Genomic DNA, 27,998 nt, shown 5'->3' with positions numbered 1-27,998 from the left:
CAATGCAAAACCTATTATTCTTTTATTGGACAAATGTGGTTTTAATGCTCACGCTTGAGGGTATGCTAGTAAATATGTTAAAAATGCTTGGGACATAGAAACTGGCTGGCTGACACCACTGTTTCCTATGAAGCTTTACAAACTTAAATTGGTACATGGGGTCATTATGGCCCTTGAGCCAGCACCACTGAAGCCACTGCTAAGTTTACCATTGAGTTCATCAGCTAAGAAACTGAGCCCTAAATTCGGGTTGGTTCAAGAGCAAAAATCCTACCTCAGATCTTCCTGGAAGCAATGAATAGTCTTTCTTGCTGGACTACAGCTGCACAAGTGCTGTGCAGTCTTGAAACATGGTCAGCTTATCCTTAACAGCGAACGAGATCTGGAAGCTGGAGGAACTGAGGTCACCTAAGTCATTAGCTTTATTTGTCTATTCTAAGCCAACAACATATTAATTACCAAGGGCAGATGAATGTTGTACAGGCACCCATGGTGGAAACCCAGTCTACCTGGAAAGTAGACTCCTGACAAGCGTACTTATTTGCTGAGAATGCGAGTGTCCTGATCTGCTCCTGGGTTTGCCCAGAGTAGAGCTCCTGGCTAGTTATGTCATTAGAGACAATATAAAAGAGATTGTCAGTAAAGCTGGGTTAGGCTTCTGATTTTATTGATGAATCTACTCTCATTTTAATCAGGTAGAGATGTCTTCCAGTGTTGTAAATACCTGGAATTCCCCTGTGCAGGCAGACCTTTCTAGCAATGGAGTTACGCTGAGGGCTGTAACAGGTAACACTGGATGCGGCACATCAGAGACCTCCTGGTGCTGCTTTCAGCACACATACAGCTACTAAATGCTGAGAAGCTGGTAGGGATCACTGGGTTGGTTCCAAGTACAAAGTAGAAGATGGGGAAAGTCTAGTGGATGTTGGAAAGCTTATAGTATGTTTCCACCTCATTCGGAGTGACTGTGCTGGGAAGCAATTTATACAAAGTTGCTATGTGAAAGTAAGTTGTATGTGTTCAGAATGGCTATATGTATATATAAAAAAGGTAACTGTGCATATGCCATAGACTTGTGTATCATAAACTTGTATGTCATAAGCAATTTTAGTTGGGGGATACAACTGCCAGTGCAGCTTGAAGAAATCCTCCAAAATTGCGCCTGGAAATTTATTTGTTAGCTCCAGAGGGAAAGAATTATGTCTTCAGCAGATGGCTGATGAGTCTTGGTACTTTTTTGTGAGCCTAATTGCTCTTCTCCTGTAATCACTGACCCTTATCCCACCCTATCCATCCCCAAGCTTTCCAAGTGGGGTACACTCAATCTTTTTAAACATTTTGAAATGGGCAGTCATACTCTGTCATCCTGCAGACAATGAATTTCCATTGACGATCCCTGCATGAAAGGGAGACAAGAGAGAGATATTAGTGAGCCAGCACCAAAGAGGATAAGACTATACAAGTAAGGATAGTTTTGCACCAGGTATTGTGGCAACAACAACATCTTTCTGCCGTTAGCTGACTTTCCTCTGAGTATTTTGTGGTTTTATGGGCTGGAAGGAGATTAAATATCTCTCATAGTTATAACTCCTTCACACTCCCTTACAAGGTAAGAAAATTAGCTCTCTGAATAATTAGGTCTCTTAGTATCCTTCAGAAGACAATGACTCTTGATGGTGATCAGTCCTAAATCGACTTTAAATCAGTGACCAAGAGGAAAAGGATGGTTCTGTCAAAAGTTATTGTCATGTGATATATTGCTCAGGAATGTGTACAGAGTAAAATACATGGGTGATTTTCATGCTATTTCTAAGTGGGGAGTTATCCATGCAACAAAATGCAGTCTTTTTTTTTTTTTTTTCTTTCCACTACTAGGTCTTCTAGTGTTCTTTCCACTACTAGTGTCCTTTATTAAAGATGTGAAGGAATCAATAGTGAGAGAAATTAAATTCACTTTTCATCCTTGATCTCCATAAGTCACATGTGAGGCAAAGTAATGTTTATGAGTGCAAGGAGAGTTTATGCTCTTCCTGGTTTGTGAGTAATTGGATGTCTGTATTCTGTCTCAGGAGAGTGATACCATACCTACTAACAGTTGTTAGTAGGAAGCATGGCTGGAGCAGCAGGATTCGACTGTGGAGGCCAGTGATTTATTGTCAAGTAGCTGCAACAGTCTGCAAATTTCCACCTTAGCTTATTGTGTGTTAAATTTTCCCTTGACAAAAAGCCATGAGTTCAGAGGATCAAATACTGTCCTGCTATGGAGCAAATGTTCAATTTGGGCTGCTTGGTATTGGCTAACAGGAGTTTAGATCTAAAGTACAGTCCTTGCAGATGGCAGCCGTCATTTAAATTAGTAAGGGGTAGTACTCTGAGAGGTTTCTGAAAGTTTGGATTCTCCTAATAGTGATCTCCTAAACCTGAGGCACAGGACAGTTAATGCTGCTGGAGTGGTTCAATATGAGCTTGCTTTACAAGACCCCTGCAGAGTTCTGGTTTTCTGGTGGCCAGCTCCGGTGAGGAAACTAGTGTAGAACCTGCTGCCACTCAGGGATGTGCTGAGACACCTGAGCCCAGATTTTGGTATTGACTGCTGTGATATGGTTTCATTGACTGGGGTACTGTATCCTGGAATAAGATTAATTTCACTCTTAAGCTCTGTGTAGTTATAAAGCATCTAATCTCAGCTTTCAGTAACTGAGGTTTTTTAATTGGAAATTTACTATGCTAACACCAGTTTATGCTGAGTGTCGTTTGGAAATGGGTCTGTCTCATACTCATCAGCATGTCTGTGTTTAGTTATATAGTCTTTTTTTTGTTGTTTTCTTTAGGCCTTTCGTAGGTGGTTTTTAATTATAATTGCCTCATAAAACTGTTACCAAAGGTTAATGAAATGCAAGATTCATTTTTATTTTAGGACTATGTGCATGCTTTTCAAAGACAGCTATTACTCTTTTGGTCACTGAGCTACCCAGATAGACCCCAAAAAAAAGGTGACTCATGTGGATTAACAGGATTATATGGGTCAAAATTAAAGTCTGCTAAACTAGCACCCGTTGTCAGAGAGGCTTTTAGCTCAAAAGCTGAGGTCAAGTCATTTTTCTAAAAAGGATATTGTAAAATTAAAAGTCAAGTTCTTTAAAATAAATGTATTTTAGTTACCTGAATTAATAACATTCTTTAAAATACGAGAACACAATTATTTCTGATACTGTAATTTAAGCTTGAACTTGCAGACACTTTAGCATTTGTGCACATGGTTGGTGGCCAATAGGTTTATGCATTTAATGTCTTAATTTATCTTTTTTTGCATTACTTGTATTTGAAGTTAAGCATATATGTCCAGCTTTTCAGGATGCAGGCAATTACTTTGTGTCATTGGTGCTGTGTGTTTAATTCAACAGTTATCAGCCTGTTTCAATTTGTATATCCCTTACAAGTTTTCCAGTGGGAGTGCAGATCTTGTCAGGAATTGCCCTATGTGACATACTCTAGAATATATATATATGAACTTGCCTTTGCAGATCCTTAATACCAGTTTATAGGTGTGTGTCCCCCAAATTGCTAATTTCATGCATTTTCCTTGGCTTGGGGAGTCAATATTGCATTGTCACTTTTACTCTCCAGCTGTATTGTGCCGTCAGATTTGAATTTTTGATGCTATAGGGAAAATATCTTTTATCTCCAAATATTGCTGAATAATCTGTTTCTAATTCAGTTAAAAAATTGTATGAATTCCTATTCATATTGAGTTTGACAAAATCCTCTTTGATCATATGAAACTTATTAGGGACCTAAAATTACCCTATAATTTAGCTCAGCTGAGCTCAGTAGATATCCAGCTTGTCCAGGCATTTTAAATGTACTTACTGCTGGGGCATCTGGGGTTTGATCTATCTTTCAGTGATGATGTCTAAGCAGTTAAGAAATTACTGGCTATTCAGATGACCCAAATAAATGGAGCAGAGAACAGTTTTGTAAAAGAAAGGATCTTATGACAACCTGCATGTGCTATTTTTATATTATGCAGCGAAGGACAAGCTGTGGCATCTACCAAGCACAACTGGTAATCCTCACCTCCCTGTCCAAGCCCCTCGCTGCAGGTAAGGCTGTGAGTGGTCCAGTGGTGCCCTCTGGACTCGAGAGACTGATCCCACCAGACCACAGCCCCAGAACAAGGTTCCATGAGGGACCCATGCCATCATCACTTAGCATGTTTCAGAGCTCAGGCTAAAACTATTTTGAAGCTTGCTTTTTTTTTTTAAATTTTATTTTAAATTTTGGAAGCTATTTTCCCAAGGGTTTACAATGTGCATGTCTATGTGGGCAGTTTCAGTTGTTTACAATGTGCATGTCTATGTGGGCAGATTCAGTTGTTCAGTGTCCACCTCTGAGACTTGACTGTATTAGTCTGTCTAACAAAAGATAGTGCCTTTCCTTGCAAAAGTTCCCTTACTTATGTCCATAGGTCATCCTGTCTGTATCAGCATTACCATGACGCTCCCAAATGTGCTCCCAGAGATACTTCAGGCCTCTGCTAATTCTTCCCAGCTGCTTTTGTCTTGCTTTACAGACAATTGTTTTTAAAATGGGACAGAAAAAATGTAAATATTAACCACTTCTAAAGTCTGTTCTCCACAGATGAGCACTTAAAACCTCTGATGAACAGCAACTCCTTCATTCATTCCTGATACTCAGGCATGGAAACTCACAGAGAGTGATTGCAGAAAAGGAGGTGGGGATACCATCTTTCTAAACTTTTTACAGCTTTTGCCAGGCATCATGTGCTCTCTTAAATCCCTGTGCATCAGCAGTGACCGCAGTGATGCAATGCCGTAGGGACTAGGAAGGGAGGATATGATTTCTGCAAGTTTATTCAAAAAGTCTAAAAATACCTAACTGTTTGAAGTGATTAGCAAAGCTTAAACTAATATATCTTTAAAGGCTTTTTTTGTGCCTCTTGTTAGCTCGAGAGCATTGCCCATTGTGGGCTAAATAGTATGGGCACAAGTTTAATGTGCTTGAAAATGAAAAGCAGTCTCAAAATCTACAGCATGTTTGCACAGACAAGCTACATGTGTGCATGCTGCTGGCAGGCTGGGACTGGGAATAGCTTTTTTTGCTCCTATTCTGCCTCAACCAGCTGCAAAGACAAACTTTGCTGACTTTTGTGAGTATACCGCTCAGGAGCGTTACTGCGTGAATCTGAGTTATGAACTGGCATAGCAGGAATTTTTTTTTGCTTCGTACACTAGGCAACACAAGTTGGGTTTAGTCATTCTGGAAACTGGCGTCCAGAAAGTTCATTGGCACAGAAAAATTTCCTAGATTGCAGTTCATAAAATGTTTTCTCTATAATTTTCACCTGCTACTATTGCAGGTTCATCTGTGCTATCACAGCAGTAGTAGGACAAAGGTGTTGGTGGCTTCTTCCCTGTGCAGATACTCTGATTCCATAACCTGCGCGGACCTGTACTCCTGATGCACATCTCTGCGATGCTGTCTCCGCTCTTGGCCAGTCCCCCACTGCCACCCCATTCTGAAGGCTAGGTTAAGCCTTCAGCAGTCACAGACAGAAATCTGCGCAGAGGCATCGGTTACCTCAACTGCTCTGTTTTCCAGGCTTGTCCTTGTGATTCCTGACTTTAGCCTGGTCCACATCCAACAGAGGCTGGAATCCAGCTGCAGGGGAGCACACTGTCTGCATTATCTCCTTTACTCTCTGCCACGGCCATGAGGAACAAGGATTAAGAATAGCGCTGGGCAATATTGAACAGAAAAAGCCCAGAACAGAGATGTCCCTTGCAACTTTGTAAATTCTTTATCCAAAGGGATAAATAGATACCTTGGAGTCAATTCACTGTGAAAGTTACTCTTCTGCTTGTAGGGATAATTTCCAGACATGGCTTCTATTTATTAATAAATTAATTTGGCTAATGAATTTTAGCCAGAAAATTACAGTTATGGACCTGCAGCAGTCTGACAGTGTGTTATCATTTCTGGAAAGGTCTTCCTATTTTAGGTAATCTTTTGGCTGAGGGAATCCCTGGTGAACTCTGGCAAGCTGAGAGCGTCATGGTGACAAAAACACCTCGGCTCCTTTGAGTGAGAAACAATACTGAAGATCTGTTACACTTTACAGAGCTCAGATTTAGCCAAGCCTACCATGGTTATATTTTTTATTACTCAGATGGACACGGCCAATGATCCCCTTGTGCGTGAAGATGCCCTATTCCTGATACACCACCCTGGACAATTAACCACATGCACTGTGAACCTTGGTCCTCAGAAGCACTAGCCTGATGCTGAGTACCACAGCAGCTGATGTGTAGCCATGCACTGTTTGGGGGAAATAGAAAAGGAAGACCTTTTTTTTTTTTTTAAAAAAAAATAAATTGTAATGAAACAGATGAAAAGCAAACCTGTCCACAGCAGAGAAAGTTGTGGTTGCTCCACGGATGTAATGGTCATAAGTGTACATCATCATGTCCATATCTTCTCCATAGTGTCCTGGATATTCTGTTGTTAACCTTTACATTAAGGAAAAAGAAGATAACATAATTTACCATCTTACAGAAAAATCCAGTTTACTGAATGCAACTCAAATAATAGATTTTTCCTGCTTCTTTGAAAGCTCTTGTTTCTTAACAGCACCACAAGATGCAGTCTCACCTATGAGACTGCCTTTCTCTTCTACACAACTAATTCGTGTAGCTATGTGAATAAATTTCAGTAAGTTTAGAACTGTTAAGAGCAAGTTGGAGTATTATATGTATATACACCTGCAGCTCTGGGATAAAAGCAGCCTGAACAAGAATGTAAAGCTTGTCTACTACTTATGTCTTTATTGCTGGGATTTGCTCCGGCCTCTTGTGAGTATGTTTGGTTTGCTGCTGTAGAGTGCTGTAAATGTTGCCAAGTCAAATAACTACAAGCATTTATCCATTTATGAATTATATTAAATGAATGTAGCAATTAATCCATTCCTCTTTGTTGTTTCCACTTTCTGCCTAGTTTATAATGTTAAAATACAGGCCTGGACAATATTTATGCAGTGTATTTTATCTAAGAAGCTCAAAGTGCTTCTGCACTTATTAATCAAATTATGGTTACTGCTTCCCTGGGAAATAGGCAAGTAATACTGTACTTGGTTTTACAGATAATGAACAGATGCAGGAAGGGGCTGGGACCTTGACCAGGACTTTATGTCAACATTATGTTAGAGGTCAGGAATGGAAACCTGGCACTCAGTCTTTCCCTGTATTACACCATTTTACATGGGAGTTGCTAGTGGACTTGAGTCAGCTTCACTCTGAAACAGCACAGGGAAGAATCATGTTCCCTCTAAGGCAGATGCTGTCCCCGGGAAAATGAACGGCTCAATTCCTGTTGAGACTAACAGGGTTAAGATGCCTTTACAGAAATCCTGGCAACAATTTTTCTGACTTAATTCAGCCCAGCAGCGGTACTTGAATGATGCTTGAAGGTGGTCCTAGCACATCCCAGCCAAGTGCTCATGTGCATGTTTACATTTTGTTAGATCGGTGGGGTTTGAGCACAAGCTTAAATATTTTACTCACGAGGAATATAATTGTTGAGATGGTTTTAAGTTTTTAAAATTAAGTGCTCTGTGAGTATTTGGAGTCCAAACCAGTAACTGTTGGAGAACTCAGAAACTGAAAGTTTATCTGAAAACTGAGGGACTCTGGAATATTAGGCTGCTTTCTCCTAGAGCCACTTGCTGTAACAAAAAAATCCCCTGAAATTGCCACCACTCTCTGTATATTTTAAATGTGGTTTTGATCACTTTATTTACCCTACTCTTATGCTCTTTACATCTTCTTTGTAAAGCAGATGTAACTTAATTTCAGGTAATTTTCAGCTTTTGAAAATGAAAGAAAAACATAATTCATTTGGAACATCATTCCTAACAAATCGTTTTTCCGTGACAAATGAAAAATGAGACTGAGTGTGAAACTCAAGCATGGCCTTGTAAGATCCCTACATCTCAACAGTCAACTTCTTTGAACATATCTCATTCTCGTGCCTCCTGTCCTTTGGCCATGGCAATCATCAAACAGATTACCAGTTGTAGTCCAAGAACACCTGTCTCCAAGTGTGTTTGGGAAGCAGAAGATCAGGCCTGGTCACAGCGTCTGTTGTCAGAGCTCTGACCAAGGGCCCGTGGATTTGCAGAGCCCTCGCAGTGCTGTGCCCTTGGTAAGAAATGAACAGCAGTATTTCACGAGTCATGCAGACAGCTGCTGCAGACCAGGAGAAATAGGAGAAATCACGTACACCGACAATTGTTAGGATGGATAAATAGAGTCATCAGTATGCTCTGCAAGTGGGAATATTACAGCCACAGTTTTTCAATCCAGGTTCCATGAAAAGTCCAAAATGAGACCACTATGGATTTAAGGGAAACTGGCTGTGACCCAGACAAAGAAAATAAATACAAATATTACAAAAGGCTGTTTCTCATGGCTTACCAGTTAGCTAGTGGTTTTTCCTAGACTAAAGATCATCACCTGCATGCGTTTCTGTCAAGCGATGGCAAACCTAATCTATTTGTTATTTTGATTGAAGGCTGACGTTATCATTTTTGCTTTCAGGACATCTCCCCTTGTCCTCCCAAATATATATTTGTTTGTCAGTGTTAGACAGTTTACAGCTCAGAATGGAATACTTTTTTTCCTAGACAATCTATGACTTGAATCTCTAATACACCTTTATGGCCCCATCAAAGAACCTTAACCTGAGCTGGTCCTTCAGTATAGCCAACTTTCTGAAAGCCTTCCAGTTTGCAAAGAGATGCTTTTGTGGCCCTGCACTCCATGCCCAGAGCTGTAATGAGAGCTAGAGTATACTTCACAAAGCCTAACCTCTGCTACCTGGTCTATATTTTATCCATTTTCTTTACACAAAAATCAAAGCCTCGAGGAGGACTTTTTTGCATGCATGAGTCTCCCATCAGTGAAACCATGGATCTGAATCTGAGAACCTGAGACTATTTCTGGATCCATAGCCAGAGGCCAAGAGAAACTGGGGCTACAGCTATGCCAGTAAATTAAACAACACCAGAGAATGTTTCTGGGCACTATAACTCAATTGCTTAGACATGTAAATTATTATAACAATCCCTGGGACAGTTTTAGCCCAGACCACCCAGCACAGTCTCAGTAGATAGCCTTTGTGAGATAGCACATGGTAGGTACCACTCCCAATGTGGAGTGGACAGAAAATGTCCACAGAATGTGGACACCTGGATTTGGAGGGTAAGAAAATGTAATGGTATAGCGGCTCCCTCTGCCAGAGGAGAATCCCCATATTTAGTTTACTAATTTGGAGCCCAAGTGTCTGATAGCGCATCTTCAAAGATTCCTGGGTCGTAGCAGGTTTTTAAAATGTGGCATGGAGACCAGCTATGGACCAGGATTTCATTTTGCATTCCTCCATCAACTCCAGGTTTTGGGGCTTTTTCGGGCTATTATTATGAGAAAACACTAAAGCATGTGTTTATATATGTTCCATCAACTGTGTTACGTAACATCTGTTTGGCATTAGGCGAGGAAAATGTTCTGTAATCTTGACCAGCACTGTGTGCTGGGCAGACGAGACTGTGCAAAACACAAGGTTAAAAAGCTGCTTTCAGCTCTAGTCAGAGACAGAACTAAGAGTCAGTTCTTTGAACTTCTTTCATGAGTGTTTCAGTTGAAAAGTAAATCTGATGACAAGCTCCTGAATTACTGTGAAGGGTCTCACAGACCTTTTGCAGAAGCAGGCAGTGTTATTCTGAAGTGAATGGATGCAGCAGGCAGCCTTCATTTAACTTCCCTCTCTTTTCTTTCTGCCTGCTGTCATCTCCCCCTCCCTGTCTACTAACTTCTCCACATTACCATTCAGCCTTTTAAGGCTCCTCTGTTAAGATATGCTCAAAAAGCAAATATATGCAATTACTGAAAGTAAATGAAATGGGAACTTGAGCCACTCTGAAGTTTGCCTTGTTACACCGACAGATGCCTACTGACTCCTTTTGTTCTGGAGAGAAAAATTATAAATAGTGTTATGACAGCAATGTTCAAGTTCACTTCAGTCTGTGTGGTCTGTCTGTCTAATTCAGTTCTCTTTGATGTTTGCTGTATTCATTTATGAAACTGTTCCCTTAAGCCCATGCATCTCAAGGTCATCTGGATTGCGCGGCATCCTTTAGAGGGAAATGCAATTTGTTGTCCATATAGCAGGGCTCTGTGGTGCGACTCAGCCCTTCTCTATTATCCCCATTTTTGGAATCCTGCAGGTAAGTCGCACAAAGTTTATCTGCACTGAGAGATGCTCTAGTGTTTGATGCAGAGAATCATAGAATCACAGAATGGTTTGGGTTGGAAGGGACCTCAAAGATGATCGAGTTCCAACCCCTCTGCTGCGGGCAGGGACACCCTCCACTAGACCACGTTGCCCAAAGCCTCATCTAACCTGGTCTTAAACACTTACAGGGATGGGGCCTCCACAGCCTCTTTGGGCAACCTGTTCCAGTACCTCACCACCCTCACAGTAAAGAATTTCTTTCTAACATCTAATCTAAATCGACCCTCTTTCAGTTTAAACCCATCACCCCTTGTCCTGTCACTACACTCCCTGATGAACAGTCCCTCTCCAGTTTTCTTGTAGGCCTCCTTCAGGTACTGGAAGGCTGCTATAAGGTCTTCTCGGAGCCTTCTTTTCTCCAGGCTGAACAACCCCAACTCTCTCAGCCTGCACTGAGAGATGCTCCAGTCCTCTGATCAACTTTGTTGCCCTCTTCCAGACACACTCCAAAAGCTCATTGTCCTCCAAAAGAGGAGGGGTGAAACAAGTGAGAGACACTTCTTGCCCTAGTTGGTGAGGGTTTGCCTGCCCATGGGAGTCTGGACTCCCAAGGAATCCAAGCCCAAGGGCAAAATCCATTTGGGAAGAGCCATCCACAGTAACCTGCATGAGGGCCCTGTAAGCACTTCTGGCATTGACCTCTGGGCGAGGGGAGCAGTGAGAAGCTTGGGAATTACCAAGTATGGAGACAAAGTTGCTGCTGCCATTTGGGGCAATCTAAGGCTCTAGAACCACGCTGTGGTGCTTGTGGTGCCTGAGAGAGTACATGAGGGAAAGCCCTAAAAGAGAGGCTTGCAAAGCAGAAGAAGAAGAGAAGAGCTGTGTTATACTGATTGTGGGACCTAGGCACTGAGTAATTTGGTGCCAAATGAACCCTGATGAGGCAGAGGATCTCTGTAGGGGCTAGCGGGATGCATTTAGTGGGATTGTTTACTAAACCCAGATATGCACGTGGGTGTTAAGTTTGGGAAAGGACTCGTAGGGGAGAAAATAGTAATATGAGACCTTTAGCAAGTGGTAGTCTTCTCAATCCGTATGATCTATTTGGAGAAAACAGAGGAACTCTACTTTGTCTTTGCAAATCCACTTCAGGTTAGTATCAGGTGTATGATGTTTGGACACAAGAGACTTGGAGCACTAGTGGCATTGTTGAGAGAGGAGGAAGCAGATAATTCTACGTTAAAGACTGGGAAAGAAAAGCTTGTGAGAAGGGATGTAAGTGGTTTGACGTGTGTGTGGGAGAGCAGGAAAACCTGATAGAAAAAGGTGTTTTCGTAATGGCGTTTTTAGCTGGTATAGAGTTGATGTGGGATGGTTTAAATTCTGACTGGTTTGCATCATCCCACCTATCCCCACATTTTTCTAATGTACTTTACTATAATCCTATAAATCCTCCTCAGGGCAAGAAACATATTGAAAAAAAGGCATTAAATCTTTAACAGGATTACTGTTGTTATTATTTTAGTCTGAAAGCAGTAATGTTGTTTATTTTCCATGGTGAAGAATAACTATGTTAGAGATTAATAGAATACACAGTTACTCATTTAGGACCGAGAAGAATGTTTTGTACTAATCTACAGTGATCTCTAGCACTCTTTTAATGATTGACTTCAGAAATAGTTATCATGGGTCTATTTCTTACTGATAAGAAGATCGAGTCGCACCAATGGCCTTATTAGTATTGTACAGCCCACCCGTTAAAGAAGTAATTGGGAACTGTGGATATGCCTTGCCTTCAGATACCAAGCAGACAAAAGAAATGAGACTTTTAAAATATTAAAGACAGTCAGTGGTAGAGCCCATGGTTTCCTGCTCTAACTGTTGAATATACTTATTCCCTGCTAGTAAGTATGTTGTTTTGGAGTGCCTTATACTTTTCACTTCTTGTGCAACTACGGTACCAACACAATGAGTGGCTCCTCTTTAACCTTCGTTTTCCTCTTCACTGCTGAACTCTTCCTCTAACAATGCCACAGCCAAAAGAAGGAGCTGTTCCATTTCAAAAGGGAAACAAAAGCTTTGACATTAACTTTCTGACCTTTGAGGACAAGGAGTATCCTGAATGGCCTTACTGTTTCAGATATTATTTACAAGTGCTTCAAGAATATGGCTCTCCTAAAGAAGATTTTTGTTCCAAGAGCCATGAGCCTGCATGTTACATTCAGTGAACATGGGAGTTATATGCCTCTTTAATCAATTTCAATTCTTCCTCCAGCTGGAAGACAGCAGGCGTCACCTTTTAAAAAGCATACTGTGGTGAAAAGCCAAAGAAGGTTTAGTAAACTGTCTACAGAAATTCCTCCCAATGCTTCTGGTATAGGTCCCAGATTGCTGGGCTGCCATGGAACTAGAGATGTCCTGGAGCTGCTCTAGAGATGAGCAGTTTTCTTATGTGGCCATGTCATGTGCATTTCTGGATTGTGTTCAGGCACCAGGCTCTGAGATCACAGATTCACCTAGACACATCGCTGCCCTTCTGTTTGCACTCTGCTGCAGTGAAAACCACAAACTCTTACAGTGCTGAGGAGCCACGAGGCCAACACAGTGGGACCACAGTTCTCCTTGGAGGCCTACACAGGCTAGTGCAATACAGATACAAGCAGGTACAGAGAGCTCAGGGCATTTTATGCCTGTTCTTCAAGAAAGACATGTCTGAACTAACATTAGCCAGCTTTCCAGTGTTAAGCAAATGTGTTTCTTCTGAGATATCTCTGGAAGATGGTCCTGGATATTGAACTGTAAGGTTGTATTTGCTGGGATATAAAAAAATCAGTTAAATACCTTTTTTTTAAAAAAAAAAAAAAAAAAAAAGGCAAAAAGGGGAGGGGAATTGAGTTGCCCAGAAGTGCATGTTTCCACCACATCTATTCTGTGTTCACCTCTTGGATTTGTATCTCTGTTGTTGGTAATCTCTGAGAAACCTGTGTAGGATCTCATCAGTTTCAGTATGGCTTTGGTGGCAGGTTGAGTCAAGAAAACAAATAAGTTCTTTAAGCCCCGTATCTCTTGGAAAATGTAATTGTTGCCTGGACAATGTCTCTGTGACAGAGAGCAGCCACAGCTCCAGACAGAACTTCTGGCACTTGCACTGCTGGTTGTTTGGAGAGGGGAAACAGTCATAAACAGTCTGTGCAGACTTGGGGCTGCTCTGTGACATGTGTTTGCTTTTGAGAGTATGGAGTCAAGCTTTCAATTTCCTGGCAAAGAGAAAAATCTGAGCTCTAATGGGACCGCTTAATAACACTGTCTCTGCATCTGCGATGGATTTGCTTCCTTTATGGTTCAAATCAACACATAGTTGATTTTACTGTGGTAGCATTCCCTAGCCAGGTAAAATAATGGGAGGTTTTCTGCCTCCTGTGAGGAATGTTAATTATTTTCGGTATGGTAAAAATGTGCAGAAGCCATGACAAGACTTGGCATGGTGGGGAAGGAAACAAAGTACTTGTTAAAAAAAATTAAAAATAGCAAGTGCAAAACTATGAGACTAGAAAAGATTAGTACATTTATTTGGAGTACGAGCTTACTGTACAGGTAAACTGGGAATTAATGGTGAGAAGATGAGCTGTGAAACACAGCTGCTGTGCTCTAAGAGTATGGATATAGATGCTACCAAGCAAAGTCCTTAAGTATGCATTTAGCTTTAACCATGTTCTTAAGTTAAGCAAAATGTTTAAGTGTTGGTTTCCGTCAGCATGATGGTGTCATAAATTAGTATTCCAATAAGTATTATCAGGACTCAAAAAACATAGGAATGTTCCAGCTGTAAAAAGCGGGTCAAATTCTAACAAACCATTTGCATGGCTCAAATACATGGGGAAAACCTGTCTTTATTTGTTGTAGGGCAGACCACCTCACTTCAGGAGGAATGTAGTCCTGAAGAAGAAGAGCCAAGAGAAACTATGCATCAGGATCAACTGTCTTACTGCTTTTATATATGCCAGAGAGCCCTGTACGGAGACAACTGGAAGAGGAAGGGTTCAAATACCCAAGGTGAGAGCTAATTTAAAGAGTTTTATTAGACCTCAGTATTATCAGGTTTCTTAAAAATGCCTTTCTGCTCGTATTTGGTTTCATAATGAAGGATTTATTGCACATTAAAGTTCAAGGCTGCTGAGAAATTCCACAATGTGGTTTATCTTTGAATATGGATTTTTCCTATGTGTCACATGTGATCCATGAGGCACCACAGTCATTTAATATTTTCCTGATATTACTTTTCCACATAGACATATACTAATAGATGCCTTTGCATGAAATTAAGCTGCTTCAACCAAGAAAAAGGAATCAGCAGCATGTTAATAGCCATTTCTCCAGAGATAGTTTATTGACGACTAGTTTCTGGAACAGAATAAATACCATTATAGGTTGGGGCAGAAACTGTCATAAATGATGCTGTATACGCACACACTTTTTTATTGTGTCTTATATGCATATACATTTTGAGGTCCCACCCATGGTGGCCCAGAAACTGCTTTGCAGATTGTTTGGAAAGCACATTCTCTCTGTCAAATGCATCTTAAACAGAGTGGAAGATATAGACCAGAAGTGTGATGTGTGAACAAGTTTTTGTGACTAGAACTTGGAAATGCCGATGGAAGTAAAGTTGTGAGTGAAATCTCCTGGGCTTAGGGAATGGGGAGTTTAGTAGCTGTACACTGAAGTTTAACAATTTAGACAAGTCACATCTGTAGTAGTAAAAGTGGGTCCAAGGCATGGGGTTTTGCGCTACCACATTGCAGTTCATGTTGTTTATATCTTAGCAACTAGCACTCTCCCAGACGCTGTCTCCGCAGGGTAAAGGGAATAAATCAGAAAAGAAACTGTTCCCAATAGACAATAGGCAGGAAACCACTGTTTTGGAGAGGAGAGAGAGTTTATCTGCATGGTGTGGGGCCAGCAGCGGAGAAGTCCTCCTATTTGGGGTCACAGGATAACTCTGGTGGAAAGGGACCTCAGGAGGTCTCTGGTACAGCCCCCTGCTCAAAGCAGGGTCATCCTGAGGTCAGACCAGGCTGCTCAGGGCTTTATTCAGTCGAGCTTGAAGACCTCCAAGGATGGAGCCTGCACAGCCTCATTTGCTCTGCTGCCTCACTGTCCTCATAGCAGAAAAGGTTTTCTTTATAACCCTCTGAACAGCAGTCCTGCCCGCAAGCATTCAGGACTGCTATTCAGAAGGTTACAAAGCAAACCTTCCTCCAGTTTGGTGTCATACGTGAACTTGGTGAGAGTGTGCTCTGATGCCCCCTCAAAGTCATTGATAAAAGTGTTAAGCAGGACAGGTCCCAGGGTAGACTATTAGTTAAAATGCTCTGCTCGTAATGGGCACCTGGCCAGAGTATTGCCCTTTAACCACTGTCCTCTGAGCCTGTTAAGCCACCAGCTTTTTACCCATCTAGTTTTCTGTCCATCCAGACCATAACATCCTAGTTTGGATAACTGTTATGTCAAAAGAACTTGCCATTTGCTAACTCCAAAGGCAGAATAAGAGCTTGAAAGAAATTGGAAGAAATGTATTGTAAGGAGTCGCTTCAAAGAGTAAGGTTAAAGCTCTCAAGTAGAAGAAACCCTGTGAGAGTGTCCAGGGTGAGAGTGGATATGGAAGTGTCAACATAGGCCAGTAGCTTGAACAGAACAAACTGGGCTCCAGATAGAGTGACTGAGCCTGGTAATACAGGGTACAGAATGGTTTTATAATGAACCCATAATCGCAAACTATGCACCAGAAGCTTTTCACAAGTCATGTGACAAGTCTTCCCAGAGGTTTTACAGCTCTACCCTCCCAGAAGAACGTGAGTACATGGGAATCCTACCCTGCTTAGAAGGAGAAATGCTTCAACTGCCTTTGAAACGCTGCCTTTTCTGCATGGAAAGACAGTAGCAGCTGAACTGCTTAAGGCATTCTTTTCCAAGCATAAAAAATGGAGTGTTGTCACTGGTGAAAATAGAAGGGCAGTATAGGAGTCCATGTGCAGCTGGGATGGAAACGCAAGACATCAGTAACCCCAAACATTTACATTAGGATTTGCATCACTCTGAATGCCAATTTGCAAGGCAGAGACAAAGCTGTTCCCAGTTGTCAAGACAACGTCTGAGGGAAGCAGAACTGTCAACAACAAAAGAGGTCAGAGAAGATTTCTGTTGTCTCTCTGAAAATACTTGCAATATTAAAAGAGTAAGAGAGATTGGAAGAACTGCTTAAAAGTTTCCCTCAGAGGGAAGAGCCTAGGCAGGTATGTAAATAAACCCCCAGGCAGAGAACATCCGTAGGCAATGTTCTCTCAAAGGCTGGAAAGGGGGCAGAAGAATGTTCAAAGACTTTGCTACAGAGATCCAGACATTTAAAATATTTGAAGATAATAATAAAAACCAATTTCTTTTCCTTCTGGCTATAAGGAGACTTAAGGATGCAAAAGTAGGCACTGCTATTGTGTTTGGCCAGTAGCCAGCCAGCCAAGGAACACTAAGGGGAATGTAAACAGTTTGTATGCATCTCAATGGGAAGTTTACTTCAAAGCTGAGTTCTGGAAACAAAGATTCAAGCACAAGATTTTTTTCCCCTATTTTCTTGGGATTTTTTTTTTTTTTTTAAGTGCAGGTGAGTTATTCTTTGTATCTGTGAGAATAGCTGGATTAATAACCCTGGAGTGTAAAATCATGAGTTCTGTGATACCAAACGAACAGGAGTGATATGAGCTTTCTCTACACAGTCTGCTACTGTGCTTCTGTCTCAATTTAGAAAAACACCTGGGGACACAGGGAAGCTTGAGATGTGTAGCTCATTTTTCCACAGCCTCTGTGAGGTTGCCTGCACCAGTTGTGATACTGTGTTGAGGTGAGGCCACCTTTTTTTAGATTTGGACTATGATCAATAACTCATTTTGACTTTGGTCTTCAAACAGCCTTGAGAAAGGGAGCAAATTGTATGCACCACAAATACAAAAACCCCAAGTTGTCAGCTAGAGGATACTTTTTCTCAAGTAACTGGCAGTAAGTTCACTCCTTTAAGTCATTGTGGCACAATTGCGTAGCGCAGAGATGCTCCCACTCCTGTAAATGTGTGGGATTTATAGCGGGAGCTATATCACCACCTTTGAAATGTCGTTCCACTTTGGAGACCTCTGTCATGGTTTCCAGCATAACAAGGCTGCTGCTGGTACCCAGACCTATTCATTTAGGGCTACTGGGTTGTGCTGTGCAGTGTAACTGTGCCCTCACTCTCTTCCCTTAGCCGTGGATCCTCAAGAATCCTGTTATCAGAGTGGAAATAACTTGCTTAGCCCCATAAAAAACAGTTAACTTGTTCGCAGACAAAGTTTTTGGGTGAAGTGGCCAAAGACATTTATAGAGACTGCTGGGGAAAAGAGGCTAACAGGTTTGGTTTCTGCTTGAACTCACCAGCATGAATACGGGCATCTCCGGCTGTAGCGGCAGCAGTAAAATTGCCATTCCCGGTCAAGCACAGATGGAAAATACTGACTCTGGAAACCAGCCACCAGCCCATTGTTTGAGCAGGTTTGATACCTAACAAAGAGGAGAAAGGGCACATAAGGAAAACATGATATTAGATTCCCTGATAGTTCAAAGCATTTCTGAAAACAGCATTAAAATTTTTAATTCAGAGTGGAAGCAAGGGTTTGGCTTTGTATTGAGAAGCACTGCATGCACTTACTGTGTATTGAGTAACCATTTTGTATAAGAAAGCAGAGTAGTTAACTAATAATGTCTTAACATTTATGTTGCACTTAAAACTATTTAAACTGTTTTTAAAGTATTTAATCATTCCAGTATGCTAATCAGGCAAGAAGATTGTTCTGGTGTTGACATTTTCAGCTGTTTACAAATCATAGTCCATTAATACTTTTATCTTTGTCTGTTGGTATTTGAGCATTTGGAGTTCACTGGAGTAATTTTTTTAACTGCTTCTCTACAAAAAAGAAGCCTTAGAAAATCTTTTACAAGTTCAGCAATTTATTTTATTTTATTTTATTTTATTTTATTTTATTTTATTTTATTTTATTTTATTTTATTTTATTTTATTTTATTTTATTTTATTTTATTTTATTTTATTTTATTTTATTTCTCAGTTACCTGTCTCCAGGAGAAGGCACACTTAATTCAAAACGCTATAGGCTGCTGATGAAATCATGATTTGGTAACAATCATATGAGGAAAACTGAGACTCAGATGTTATGAAATTATAAGACTCACATAGATTTTATGACTGGATTTTCTAAAGAAAAATCTGCTGCTTCATGCTTTCTGTGGACTTGGGAATTCTGTCATACATGTAAATCACTACCTTCAAGTAGAATAGAGATGGTCTCTAAGCATGCAGATATATGCTTCTTTTTCTGCACACACTACCAGCATCTGGACACTGACACCTAAAGTAATACAAGTGATAATCAGTGTGAATAGCTTGCTTCTTGGAGACTAAAGACAGAGAGAGCTTGAAAACAGACAGCCTATTAACTCAGCTGTTGAGTGCTCATTCTCTCAAGCACCCTCCTGGACTCATTGTTTCCCTATTGGAGAAAATTACAGGAATTCAGTTTCTTCCATTTCCCTTTCTTTCTTTTTCCTTCATCAAGGAAAACTGGCAGCCTAGAGCTGTGGCAAATCATCCTTGCCATACCATGAAATCAAATACATTGATATATCCAAAAGACACTTTCAGAAGTAACTTTATGATTAACAAATACCAAAAATTTTCTCTAGTTTCAATGACCTCATAGTTTATTTTAGTCAGCCTAGAGTTCCTGGAAGGGAAAACACATTGTCTAGCAGAGTTTGGTGTTTGGAAAATCATTCACTTGTGCATACAGGTGTTAGTGCTCGCAAAGCGTGAAGCTCAAGTGTTGGTATGCCAAAGCTGAAAAACTGATCAATTTTGACCAGTGCAGGGACAAATTCCCCTGCCTAACTTTCAGCTTCCTCCTTTGAAGCAGGGATCTCTTCCGTATGTCCCTTCCACTGTGTTCTGCCGTTCAGACAAGATTATTTACGTTTGTTTGTATCCCCGCATCTCCCACGTTGCTGGGGCCACGCATACTTGCTGTGCTTTGTGAGACTCTTCCGAGGACCTTCTGAGTTAAGCAATGATGGGGACTCTGAGTTGCTATGGTATCACACCAAGTAAGGCAGTTTGGCTCACACTCAGAGGATTTCAGCAGGACTTTGATAGGAAGTTGCTCTGGTTTTTGGCATATAGGCCACGGGAACATATGGCTAAGACTCTGTGTAAACATATTGGATAGCTGCAGATGATTGGTGTCATCCTGGTGGGAGAAAGGTTGACACACAAAAATATAGGGAATGGTCATACCTGTTGCAAGATGAGCACTTTTCTGCGTTAATCTGTGTAAAGTAGAACCAAATCTTGTCTCTTCATTTTCTGCTTCTCCCCCTTCCCAGTTACATGCATTTCAACTACTCAGGTCCTTGTGCCTCTGGGAGATTTTCTAGCTCTTTTGCATAGGTGCACTAATGGGAGCATTGAGTTCCTCCTTTTCCTTTGCACTTCCTCTCAGATGCTTAGAGTTTCCCTGCAATTTCCCATCCCCACCAATCAGCACCTGATATTCCTGCCCATACTTGTCTTTGGGGAGGTTCTTCCTTCTCCTTTTCTCTCCCCACCTGCTCACATTCAGTCTGGGAAGTCCTGCCCTCTTTCCCACTCTCATTGCCCTACAACAGTTTTTATTTTCTTGACACCTCTACTAGTACACTCCAGTTTTGATGGAAAGATTCATCTTGAGAGAGGCGTCACTGATGGACCCCTCTCTCTATAGTGGATTGAAAAAAATCTAGCTAAAATAACGCTCTCATGTTTACGTGCATACATATTTGGGCACCAAACTTTAGGAAGGTTTCGTTATTTTTGATCCTGATTCTATCTTCTCATGGAAAGTTTGTTTTAAAAAAATAATTTCGAATTGCCTTAAAAATTTATTAGATGGAGAGTATAACTGGACATAAGTTATGTCTTATAATTAAATTACGATTTTATTTTAAAAACACTTAAAGTAAAATTTGAAATATACTTTTAAGCTCAATATCGGGTTTAGTGAAAGAAAGATAACAGTGATGTTGAAGTACTTCTCTTTAGCTTTGAGATAACACAAGATTTTTTTTCCTGATCTTTCTAATTTTCGAGTCAAATCCAGATATTCCTCCCAAAATGAAGAGATGCTGCTCTCAGAAATTGGAGAGCTTATTTGTGAGCTCAGATAAAATCTTTTCTTCTCTTTCCTTTTCCCAGTTGCTCTTTTTCCTACAAGCAGAAAGTACTTCTTCAAGGGAAACAAACAACCCATCCCCACACACCTTTTTAGTTAGATGCTTTGTGCACTAATCTGAAAACAGCACTTAATATGTGAGGATTTCTTCCTTCTCTGTTGAATTCACTACTCCTGTCACAGCAAATCCTGCAAACCAGTATGGTGAATATAAACTTTGATTTATGGCCAAGTAAAAAAAAATCCCTTTTTCACTAGACCCACTCTGTAGCACTTTTGTTATAGAGGATAATTCAGTATTCAGAATTAATGTCATTGGGTTCTCCTCACTCATGAAATCCTGACATTGCTAAGAAGAGAGGAAGATACCTCTTAGGTGAATGCAGAAGAGCGTGAGAAACCAGCTGGGACTGTGTGGGATTAAACTTGGCAATGGTCAGGTTGTTCTGTTTTTCTAGTTGGCTCAAGTTGCAATGCATGAAGAGTTAGATGCCTTTTGGATCTGGTACTGGAAGAAGAGGAGTTGAGCTGGCTGGTAGATGGAGGAGTGGGAAGATGGTGGTGGTGAGGGTCAGGTGCTGTTGAATGGGAAGTTGCCCTTCCCTTCCCTCATTTACATGTGTTGGAAATGACTGCAGTGTTTCATAGAAAGTAAGTAAACTATACAGCCTTATTTTGGGTAGAGTTTTGTGTAGTGATAGGGATATGCTAGCTGAGACTTTCCATGTCCTGCTGCATTGCTGTGGAAAGCTTCTCCTTTGCTGAACCTTCTTCTGATCTGGTTAATGAGTGTTGTACAGCTGAATTCTGTCATGGTGAGCAACCGAAAGTGTAATCTGTATTATCTGTTTAGTTCAGGTCAGGACTGCTTTCCTCGTTCACCAATGAGCATTTATCTGTGAGACCAAACTAGAGCTGGTTTGAAACAAACTCACTCAAAATGCATGTGTGGATTTTGGGTCCACGCACAAACTCTTTCACCCTGCAGATTAACTTAGATCGTGTACGTTATTTGCCAACATTGATATAGCCTCATTGACTCAACAGTTGCCTGTCAGACTGAAGACATATATTGCTTGAAACCGTATAATTGTTTTGAGCAATGGCACCAATTTTGGTGACACTTCATAATTATGCCTGCATCTTATTTTTGCTCTTTGCTAGACAAAGCCCCAAAGTGTTGTGCTGCATGTAATGCTGGTGCTGTGTTGTAAACCTGTCTCCGAGGCCCTCTGTCCCTCAGATACATCAGGAATTAGCCTGAGCAGTGTGTTGTCCTGAGGATGACAACCCAAAGAGGAAGCCTGTTCATTACAAATCCACTCAGGGAAGCCCAAGTCAAGATGCAGTAAGTGGTGCTGTTTGAGCCTGCGTTGAGCCCCTGCCACGCTGACCAGGTGGCACCGCCTGATGCTCTCTGGAACTGTGCACAGTCTGACACATGGCTCAGTAGTCACTGGGTGATGCTGCATTAAGGGCGATTTGTTTCTTATAACAGGGTAACCTGAGAGTGCCATTCTACGTACTTCAAAAAAAGCCTACTGTTTTGCAGTAAAGCTGATGGCTCCTGTAAAACTTGCATCATTAATTACTTTAAAGCTATCTCTCTAGAGCCTGTCACAGCAGAATGGATCTATACATTATGGAGATATGTCAGACATGGCAAACTGACCCAGCAGAAATAACGCTGTGTGCAGATTGCTGCGTGCTTTCATCTGCAGTTGTCCCTGGAGTGCATATGGAGAGAGGTGGCCTAACCTCGCGCAGCCAGTAAGACCATGGTTAGAGTGTGGGAGGCATTTTTTAATGAGACCTTAGATACACTATTTTCCGGGAGTGTTGTTCCACCCAAACCTGTTACTTTCAACATCCTAAACTTAATTTCCTTTTTGTACAGTTGTGGAGGGGAGGCCCTGTCCTGCTCTCCTGAGTTATTTTTATGGAGTGTTATCCTCTGTGTAGTTTGCTTAGTCACATGATGAAAGCTAATTTAGTGGTCAGTCTGTTACAGATGCATGGGGAAAGGTAAGTGGCTGAGGGCCAGCTCAGGACACTTGAAACACTGGCACTCGGACGAAGGGAATGACTTTTCCGTGTTTGATTACGCTGTGCCAGTCTCCAATGGCCACTTCTAAGAGGAGCCTCCACTATCTGTTGTGGGGTGGTGAGACGTGTTGTCGTGACTTCCACATGCCAAAGGCAACCTCACTATCATCTTCAGATATTTTTTTCTTTCATTTAGGGCTCAGTGATGACTTTCTTTCTCCTCCCCACCCAAAGGGAAGGCAAGTCTCTAATCACCCTGTTGAATTCCTCCTGACAGACGCCGATGAGGCCTCCCTATTAACAGAAACAGCCCTCTTCTCCTTAGATGCTCCCACTGGACTCAGTCCATTGCAGCTGTGGTAAGAGCTTGTAGCACTATCCCTTTAACATAAACCTAGGGCTTTGAAGAAAATTAACTGGTTTGCGTAGATAGCACAAATGGGAACATTTTGAAAGGGCAGCTTGATTATCGAGTTTGGGTAATACAGCCTCAGATTTGAGACTTGGGATTGGTCAGAGATTGAGAACAAAAACAGTTCCTTGCAGATGTACCGGAGTGTGCTGCCAGTGCCTGAACAGGAGGCTCCTGCAGACACTTCCTTTGCTCATGAGTCTGTCTTTGTGCCCAGTTTGTGGGAAACAGGGTTGTGTGCCTACTTGAAGGATCTGCATGTGTGTGTCTGTGCACTTAAAGAGAAGGCAAAGGAGAGTGAGAATGGGAGTGGGGAGGGAGAATCTAGATATCTGTTTTTCCCAAGTCCCATCCAAACACTTTCTCAGAAATCTAAACAAGGAAGAGAGGCAATAAACATGCATTAAATACCACTTGGCTGGAAATGTTTCTGCTTTGTGCGTTATGGGTAACTGGGAATATATTGGGGATATGGCATGGTTCCATCTGTCTTATGTGGTGCAAAACAAACATTTTCTTTTGGAAGGAAGAGTTGCTTTTCTTTCAATTGCAAGCTTTTGGTCGTTTGTTTGTTTGATCCCTGCTCTTTGATACTTTCAGGCAAGACAAATAGTTTTTCTAAAGTACCTTGTTCAAAGACTGGTCTGTAGAGACAATTCTGTAGTATTCAGCGAAGCAGTGAAGAACAGTGTCATCTGCAGCCACTCAGACCTTACCTTTTCTTAGGTGGTGAAATATTTACCCAAGGTCAAACTTTCTCCAGTACAAATGGAGCTAAAACCATAAGCTTTATTCTGTTTGAAAAGGCAGGATTCCTTGAGATGTCGCAGCATATAAATAATTAGGAGGAGAGTGTAGAATCAGGGGATGACCTGAAGACTTAGCCCTGCTCCAGACATGAGTATTTCCAAATCATTCAGGAACAAATTCTGCTCCCAGTATTGAATAGCATCTTGGTTAGCAGATAGCCTTTGCAGCAGCAGTAGGGCCAGGAGTAGGTGTTGGGACAGATTCAACAAAGCAACAAAGCTTTTGTACATGTGCGTAACTTTAAATTATACACACAGATTGATGAAGCTGAGAAGGCATCACTGATCACCTCATCCAATCTCTTGCCAAAATTTTCTCTATGAGTCTTATAACACATTTGCAGGTTTCTCATGTCCATTCAGCAAAACATAAAAAAACATGCTCTCTTCAGAAGTGCATGTACACATATGCTTAACTTCAGGGAAGGGTTTATTAAGTGAAGCACTTAGTTAGATGTATTCTGAAATGCCGGTAGGTAATTCTAGGCAACTGTCAGAGGTGATTGGTCTTCATGAGTCTGCTTCTGGAGAGAGATGGGGTGCCCCAGAGGGCATTTTTTAGAGTACCTGTTTCTCTCCATTGACTCTGGAAGGGGGCAGAGGTCATAAATTAGGCATCATCATTAGATGCCTAATGTGGATCTGCATCATTGCCCTCTTTCTGTTGAATAATTTTTTCATATCTGTAAAATGGAAAGTCTTACGGATTTAAACCTGGAAGTCCATATAATACCTAGTGTTAGTGCAGGAAGCAAACTTACCTAAACCAGCTCTGTCAGTGGTTCCCTGCTGCCCTCCAGTTCCCCAACTCTCCCATCCCTATGCTCCCCACATCTGTTTCTGCCATTCCCCACCCCCAGTGCTAATGGCCAAAGAAAATGTGTTGGAGACTCTTTCTTCTCTCTGCTTTATATTCCCACTTCATTTTCTCTCTAAAGCTTTTCTTGGTTTGTTGTCTTTTCTAAAGAAACCTCTCTTGGGTTTATCTCTGTTGTGCAGCTGCACAACAGTCAGGAATGGTGATTTGTGAAACGCCATAGACATCATTTGTCAGAGGTCATTTTTTGGTGTTTCTGCCAGACTAGAGTTTCTGAGACATGGCTGGGAAACTGGAGGGAATTCAGAGGTGAGCTGTACTTATGTGTATGATCAGCAGTTGCTTAGGAGTGTTGGAATATAAAACTTCCAAAGGGGAAATAGAAGAACTGACACATGTTCAGCCTGAAAGCAAAAGCATGGGCGAAGGTGTGTCGGTGACAGAAAGGCATAGCTGCTAAAGAGATTTTACAAAGGATACAGTGTGCTTGTTCTCATTACTCAGTGAAGGTAGAGCAAGGAATAACAAGCTTCAATTACAGCAGAGGAAATGTAGCTGAAATTTTAGAAAAAACGTGGCAGCTTTGTAGTTATTGGTGGTACAAACCATTGAATCTCCCTGGATGTGATGTGCAAGGTGAGACAGAATACCCTGTGAGGCAGAGCTGAGGAAGGAATATTACAGTCCATCCTACCAGGATGGGGAATGGACTAGCGAGTCCAGTGGAGTGCTGTGTCAGCTGACATGAGGATGATGTATTGCTCACCAACAGATTGGTTCATCAGGAGATCAGCGGTGAAACAGAGGTGGCCAAACAGGAACTAACGGTACAGATTGTGACTCCTAATTTGTGATCCCACTTGATTACTGAGTGAATCTCTTTAGAACTGGGGATGGCTCCAAATAGCACAGAGCTGGGCATGGAAGAGAGAGAAAAGAGGCAGCTATGAGAAGTAAGACTGCCAAGAAAGAAAGTGTGGGATTCTTAAAGGCCCCACAGGCTACATCTGTGCCATCACATTAATTTGAGGTTTGAGTTTGCACTCAGACACTCCAGGCTGTCTGCCTGCTGGCCCACACTTTCACTCCAGTCTGGGATGAGCCTGCTGTGTTCTTGGGCAGCAGTGTCTGGGCACAGCGAGCGACGTGCTGGCTTACAGCAAGCCTCTCTCCATGAAGCACTGTAGATGCAACCAGTTAAGCCTTGGGTGCAGAAAGCTGCAGAACACAACCAGGCACAGCTAGCTAAGATGTATGAAAATAGCCCAAGTAAGTAGGAGCACAAGTTCACCTTTGCAAAGGGGTATGTGTTCCCTAATCTGTTTGGTGTATTCTCCCCTCCCCCAAAAACAGACAGAAGAAAGAAAGAAAAAGACAGATGTAAGGATGGTGGACTGGAAAGGTGAGCTGGGGAAGAAATATCTAAAATAACTCTAGGAAATAGAGTGAAACAGTTAAACACATTAAAGAGGGGTTGGAAAAGAAAAACATTTGGAGAAAAGATAGGGTTGGCAATAGGGAAAAATGAAACAAGAAAGAGGACAAAGTGGGAAGATTTTTTTAAGAGGTGAAGGAATGGGAGTCAGTCACTGTGGATGTAGTCATGCTAAGTGTACGGAGCATGATGATGAATGTGGCCCCACAGTTAGATAGCAGAACATTCTATATAGATTTATACAGTATCCTGTTTGTGAGAAATTAATTTGAGCAATTGCTGCCAAGGATTTTTAGAAAGCAATAGAAAGGTCTAATTCAAAATTACTATGCAATAAGTAGAAATTGCATCAGTTTATGAAAAATGAAGAAGTCATCCAGTATTATCACAATGTCTTCTTTCTGCCTGTTTGCAGCCCTCCCCCTTTCTTTTCAGTTCTTATTCCAAAATTAAGTATATGGTCAATCTTTTTTTCCTTAGCAATTGCATCAGCCATAGGAATGTATCACATGGTAAATGAAAGAGTATGAATAATTCACAACAAAATTTTGAATCATTTAAAAAGCACAAGCTTCACATTTCATTGTTAACCATATAACGTGAAATCTACAAAAATCACACTGCAATTTCTGGAGCAAAACTATTTCAAGTATTTGAAAATATTCTTGCATTTATTTCATTCTATCCAAAGAGTATTTCAAACTCAAGAGTTTTCCAAAACTGTATTTCACATGTGATGAAAAAATCAGAAGATAATGAACTGCTGTCTAAACATGAAACACCATACATATTTCCAGAAATTATTGTGGCCATAAAATGTGATCACCTTTGCCTCTAAGGTTGATGGAAAATGTAACATTTAGTTAATCAATGACTGTAATAGGGAATTAACATGATCTTCTGCTATCATTATGGTGCATATATATGCCACCACCATTGCTTGTTAGTGTGGATTTTTGGCTCCTATAATACCAGCATGACTAGAAAACAGCCTTTGACTGGGCCTAAGCCAAAAAGCTTAGCAACAAAAACACAAAGAGAAAAGCCAGTGCAATACAGATAATTTTTTTTTTTTGTAGTGATAAGAGCAGGAGGTCAGAGTGAGGAGTTTTTCAATTTGTTCCCCAGTTTAGTCACTGATTCAGTGTGTGGCCTCTCTAGAGGGACTTTATCCTTTCCTCACTGAAGGTTCGTGCCTCATTTTCCTCATCTGTGCAACAACAATAGCGAGTCTGAACCACTTTGCAGCTGAGGTTGTGAGTGACCAAATGACACAGCATTTCTAAAGCACACTGAGACCCTCCAGCGACAAATTGCTACAGAGAAGGCAAATGTGATGCTGATCACCTGACACGCATGCATCATGATTAATGAGTCTCAGGCAGTTGTTCAGGGCATTGAAGCCGCTGGTTATGATGACATTAATACGCGTTTGCATTGCTCTGACCGCAATATTAGCACCCACATTCCACAGGGGGTATTAGGGCTGTGCCCTCCAGGGATGGTTGGGGTTATCCTACCATTCGGTTCCCGCCCTGTTGATCTCTTCCCACCAGCACTCTGTCGGCTCACCGAGGCTCTGGGCCGCCGGCATGCAGGCGTAGTTCCACAGTCTGTCGGAGCCTTCCTTCTTGCTGAAAACACTCCTGATGGCCACAATCACCTGCCCGTGCGGGCACTGGAAGTTGAAACCCTGTCGGTACACGTTGGCCCATTCATCATTATCTCCGTAGTTATAAGGGCCATAGTAATAGTCACCATACTGGCCCCACACCATGGTCACCAGAGGCAGGAATACACAGAGAAGGACGAGGTCCATCCTGAGGATGTTCCTGGCTTAGAAATGCCCCAATGGTTTGTTGGGCTGGCC

General features: G+C 41.5%; 2 protein-coding genes across 2 annotated transcripts in view; one reads left to right on the top strand and one right to left on the bottom strand.

Annotated features, from left to right (window-relative positions):
- Window positions 1–3: 3 nt before the first annotated feature.
- DPT (dermatopontin) lies at window positions 4–27,998 on the bottom strand. Its single transcript, XM_075766319.1, has 4 exons — window positions 27,649–27,998; window positions 17,767–17,892; window positions 6,423–6,530; window positions 4–1,396 (listed from the first exon to the last, which is right to left on the bottom strand). The coding sequence occupies exons 1-4, from the start codon at window positions 27,945–27,947 to the stop codon at window positions 1,330–1,332; spliced, it is 600 nt and encodes a 199-aa protein (XP_075622434.1). The 5' UTR covers window positions 27,948–27,998; the 3' UTR covers window positions 4–1,329.
- The window catches only part of ATP1B1 (ATPase Na+/K+ transporting subunit beta 1), a 154,450-nt gene continuing 140,668 nt past the window's right edge, over window positions 14,217–27,998 (top strand). The window contains exon 1 of the mRNA XM_075766285.1: window positions 14,217–14,361. The gene's annotated coding sequence lies outside the window, so the exon portion shown is untranslated. The remainder of the gene's footprint in view (window positions 14,362–27,998) is intronic.

The sequence above is a fragment of the Balearica regulorum genome, chromosome 1, assembly GCF_011004875.1.
Source record: "Balearica regulorum gibbericeps isolate bBalReg1 chromosome 1, bBalReg1.pri, whole genome shotgun sequence".
Classification (NCBI taxonomy): domain Eukaryota; kingdom Metazoa; phylum Chordata; class Aves; order Gruiformes; family Gruidae; genus Balearica; species Balearica regulorum.
This window is presented reverse-complemented; position numbering and strand designations above follow the sequence as displayed.

Bases quoted from the DNA above. Each gene is read 5' to 3' on its own strand.
- DPT (XM_075766319.1), bottom strand. From the start codon at position 27,947: ATGGACCTCGTCCTTCTCTGTGTATTCCTGCCTCTGGTGACCATGGTG. The intron at 17,893-27,648 runs GTAGGATAACCC...CCTCTTTGTTAG, and splicing joins AACAGGGCGGGAACCGAATG to GTATCAAACCTGCTCAAACA. The intron at 6,531-17,766 runs GTGAGTTCAAGC...CTTAATGTAAAG, and splicing joins AGATGCCCGTATTCATGCTG to GTTAACAACAGAATATCCAG.